This window comes from Pinus tabuliformis, chromosome J (assembly GCF_031772625.1).
Source record: "Pinus tabuliformis cultivar Carrire ecotype Pingquan chromosome J, CPIR1, whole genome shotgun sequence".
Taxonomy (NCBI): Eukaryota; Viridiplantae; Streptophyta; class Pinopsida; order Pinales; family Pinaceae; genus Pinus; species Pinus tabuliformis.
This window is the reverse complement of record NC_142295.1, coordinates 798,086,034-798,090,830: the sequence shown is the minus strand read 5'-3', so window position 1 is coordinate 798,090,830 and position 4,797 is coordinate 798,086,034. Positions and strand designations below refer to the sequence as shown.

Genomic DNA, 4,797 nt, shown 5'->3' with positions numbered 1-4,797 from the left:
GCTAGGAAATACTTCCTAGTTGGCTGGGAGGTAAATTCAGTTGGGTAGTCAAGAGGAGCATTCCAACAGAGTCAAGAGCTCAGGAGCATCTCAACTAAACTATTGAAACATGTATTCCTATGTCTATTGATTACTGATGTAAATGGTTGCAATGAAATTCTTACTCATTTAATTTGTGGTAAATAAATTTTAATGGTATATTATCATCAAATAAATGTTTAGATAGAAATAAGTTATTTCCCATTTTATTGTATTTAAAATTAGAGAAATTTAGTTTTTAGTTAGAGGACCCTAGGAGGGAGCCTCACATAGAGCATTTCTCTGATGAATGATTCTTTTTGCCACAATGGTGACAAAGATGGAGATCAAAACAATGATCTTCCATGTGACTAGTGTGATTGCAATGTTTGCACTTTTGTTTCTCCTCATTGTTTTTTTTTTTTACAAGAATGGTTATAGGATTTCATTAACTGCTTGGCTAAAGGCCACACATTCGGTTACAAAAGGAGGAGCAAGTTTCAGCATGCCTCTCTACCAAGAGGGAAATGACGCCTGCTCTTATCAGCTTCCTCTTTTTACAATTGTTAAAATGCACTTTTGCTGCTAATCGTCCAAGCTGAAAGACACAAACGAACTGATGTAGAAGAAAGCAGTAAAACATGACTCTTTAAGGGATTGGTGCCCACAGAATTTTCTTATCTTTGAGAATAGTTCCAGCCTCTAATTGTACTGCCTTATTTGCCTCAATGTCTGCTGCTTTATTATTTGTTCTCAATACATGAAAATAATTCAGATGTAGGGACTTTGACATACTTTTGATCCTTGTAATTAACCTTGCTAGCTGCAGAGCCGCTGGGTTGGAGTTGGTCACCACTACTCTTATGATTACTTGGGAGTCTCCAAAGACATTTGCCTCCCAGATTCCCAGCTCTTTGAGGAAGTTTACCCCTTGAAAGAGGGCCAATGCCTCGGATTGTATGCTAGAGGAATGGCCTAATCCCCAAGCGAAATTGTGCAGAGGTGTGTTGTCTGGATTGATGATCTATCCTCCAGCTCCGGCCTTTCCGGGATTCCCTTTTGCTGCCCCATCAAAGAAGAGGGAGGGAAGTATTTGCTTGGACAGCCATTCCTGAAAATCTTCTTCATTTTTCCTAATTTGCCAGTCTTCGAGAATTGGAGGAGAACTTCTTGGTTTTTGAAAATTAAACTTGAGGACAGCTCCCAAATCTCTGTCTTGCTGGCTTAGATTTGAGTCGTCTCCTTTGCCTTCCAGCCACTCGGTTAGCTGGCTTTTCACTGAGTTGGCAACTATTTTTTGGTCCTGATTCTTGCTCCGGAATATCCTCCTGTTTCTTTCCAACCAAACTTGCCAACTGATGAATTTTGGTAGTGCACTCCACGTTGTCCTAATTGTTTTGTTTTTGGGTGTGTGCCTGGATCTGGCCATCCAACCCGTGAAAAAATCCTGAACAGAAGTAGGAAATATGAACTTATAATTCCAAGAATCTAGCAGCTCCTGCCAAATAGGGATTGTGAATTTTCACTCAATCATGAGGTGGAGGGCAGTTTCTGAGTTTTCCTTGCAAAGCATGCATCTAGAAGGCCCATTGATTCCTCTTTTATGAAGTCTGTCATCAGTGAGGATTTTTTGATGACAGAGAAGCCAACAAAAATAGTCTACTTTAGGAATTGAGGGGAATTTCCATATACCTACCCAAGGGGCAGGATTGGGAGGCACGTGGGGACGTTCAAGGCACTTAGAGTATCCCTGAGAGATGGTGTATCCTGCACGGTTTTTGCCCCAGCCTCTCACATCCTGCCTGTGCGCGTGGATAGAGGCCAGCCCGTGCAAGAAATTTCTGAGCGATGCCAACTCAGGCTGCAAGGCGGTGGGCACAGGGAGGTGTTTCCAACCCGCCCATTCATTCTCCTTCCACATCGAGAGGTCCCACAGGGTGTGGACGTTTGCTTCAGACAGCCAGTTCTTTAACTTAGTAAAGTCTCTCAATTCTTCCAGCGGAGGTCGATCCAGAATTCTGTCACTCCACAACTGAATTCGTTTGCCATTTCCAGGAATCCAGTAAGAATAATTTTTTATCATCGGACCAATTCTGTTAATGAACATGCTGAAAGGAGTTCTGAGTTGGTTTTTGGGATGATCCAAACATCTGAGTCTTGTTCCTCTGAAGTATTTCCTCCACAAAGCAACCTGAGCCCAATTTGGATTAGGAGCAATGATTTTCCAAATTAATTTAGCTCCCATGGCTAGATTTTGAGCTCTGAGATCTTTGAAGTTCAATCCCCCCTCAGAAAATGGTTTGGTGACTATTTCCCAATTGACTAGGGAGAATTTCTTATCGTTTTGTTTGCCTCCTTTCCAGAAGAATTGCCTGATTAGTTCCTCCATCTTTTTAATGATTCCCACAGGTGCCAGCAGGATAGAGAATTTGAAAATCGGAAGACTGCTGATGACTGCCTTGATGAGCACTGCTTTGCCGACAATGTTGAGCTAGGAGGATCCCCAGGCTTGCATTTTTGCTTTGATTTGTCTAGTTGAGTTGACCAGTATTTGCTTAATGCCCTCTTGTTGAAGATTGGCAAACCAAGATATTTGAATGAGGACCAAGTAGCGGAGGCTGCAAATTCGAGGCATCCGGCTATGGAGTTTGCAGTTGAAGCAGGGATGTTCCAACAATATATCTGACATTTTCCCTTGTTTAACACGCTGCCTGAGACCTTACAGTAGTTGTCCAGAACTGCTTTAAATTTCATAGCAGAATGCGGAGAAGCAGCTCCCAACAGTAATGTATCATCGGCAAAGAGGGCATGATTAATGCATTTAACCCCTCTTGCAATGCACATGCCAGCAATGTCTTGTTCTTGCTGCTTTTTATTCAGATAGAAACTGAGGACATAAGCCTGAATGAAAAATAAGAGGGGTGAAAGGGGACACCCCTGCCTCAGTCCTCTAGAGGCTTTGAAGAATTCAGCGGCCCTTCCATTCACCAGAGGGGCAATCCAAGGCTCCGAAATGCAAGCTTTTATCCACTTTATGAGGTTTTGCCCGAACCCCAATTTATGCATTACATCAAACAAAAACCTATGTCTAACACAATCAAATGCATTTGCTAGATCTAATTTAATAACCATACCTTTTTCCTTTTGGTGTTGGCTAGAATGGATTGCCTCTTGCACCAGCACAAAGTTGTCCACCAACGACCTACCCTGAATGAACCCACCTTGCTTGCCCGGAATGATTTTAGGGAGTATTATTTTCAACCTGTTTGCTATCACTTTGGTGAACACTTTGTACCAAATATTACATAAGGAAATTGGGCGAAATCTGTTGAAAGAATTTGTACCTTTTTCCTTGGGGATGAGGGCGAGAAATGCCAAATTTGTGCAGCCCCCAATCTTTTGACAGTCCTGGGATTTCTGAATCATTTTGAGGAACTCCTTCTCAACTATCTGCCAACAGGTTTGTACAAATCTAGGCGTGAAACCGTCAGGTCCTGGAGCTTTATCGGGATCCATTGCGAAAAGGGCCTCCTTGGCTTCCTTATGTGTGATTTTGCATTCAAGAGCCTGGTTCATCTTGGAGGTGATGAGGCTAGGGACAACGTCCAATAGGCTGTCGTTTTGCTTAGCTCCTATTTCTTCCCTGTATAGCTTCTCAAAATGTTATGAAGCTGTCTTTTTGATGCTTGCAAAGTCCTTTAGAACACAGTTTTCTTCTTTTATTTCGGTGATGGAGTTACAACCTTTCCTAGCTTGAGCGTGTTTATGAAAGAAAGAGGAGTTTCTGTCACCTGATTTGAGCCAAAGACTTCTAGACTTGAGCCTCCAGTACTCCTCTTCTGCCAGGCATGCCTTATGGAAATTTTGCTGAAGCTTGGCCTCCTTTTCCAATTCTTCTTTAGTGATTTCAGTTGTTTCAAGATGGAGATGCTGGCTTTCTAGACCGATTTGAATTTTTTTCCTTTCCGCAGCAGGGTTGGGTAGGGTCTTAGCCCAATTTTTTAGCATGACTTTAACTCTTCTGAGTTTTTCCTCCCACACAAAGAAGGCGGATCCCTTGACCAGGTCTTTCCAGTAGTCTCTGACCTTGTCCATAAAGTCTGCCTCTTTGATTCAGAGAGAGCTGAACCTGAATGGAATAGGCCCCAGGTCCTTGGGGGACAGTAGTTCCAAGTTGATAGGCTTGTGATCTGATATGCTGCTGTGAAGGATGCACGATCTAGCTTCTAATGCAAGAAGCAGGAAGGAACTTTGCACCAAAAATCTGTCCAGTCTTGCAGCTATGTGACCCGGGCCAACCCTCTTGTTTGACCACGCGTACTTGCCAATAGTCGGCTTAATGTCTATCAGATCCCAATCTTGCATGATATCTTCCATTAATTCTCTTGCCGGATCTCTGACAATACTGCCTCCTCTTTTTTCTGACGAGAGGAGGGTGAGGTTGAGGTCTCCAGCTATGATTATTTTCTCCATATTTTATAGATGTGCCAGATTTTTGATGGAGTCCCAACATAGTTTTTTTTCACCTGCATTGTTAGGAGCATATAAATTGACCAAACTGATAATTTCTTTAGACTCTAAGTGCTGCAATTTTAACAAAATCCAATGAGTGTTCAGGGACTTAGAGATTAGAGAGAACTTATTTGGATTCCAGAGCGACCCAAGTCCTCCCGATGCTCCACGGGTAGAGGTTGCATGCACTCCGTCTTTCTTCCAAAACTGTCTGCTTGCTTGGAGGAAGGCTGAATCCTCCAGTTTAGTCTCCTAGATGAGAAGAAT

General features: G+C 42.7%; 1 protein-coding gene across 1 annotated transcript; it reads right to left on the bottom strand.

Annotated features, from left to right (window-relative positions):
- Positions 1-4,131: 4,131 nt before the first annotated feature.
- LOC149229131 (uncharacterized) lies at positions 4,132-4,491 on the bottom strand. The gene has a single exon (XM_089380960.1). It carries the CDS (start codon positions 4,489-4,491, stop codon positions 4,132-4,134), a length of 360 nt encoding a protein of 119 aa, XP_089237086.1.
- Between the last annotated feature and the right edge of the window lie 306 nt (positions 4,492-4,797).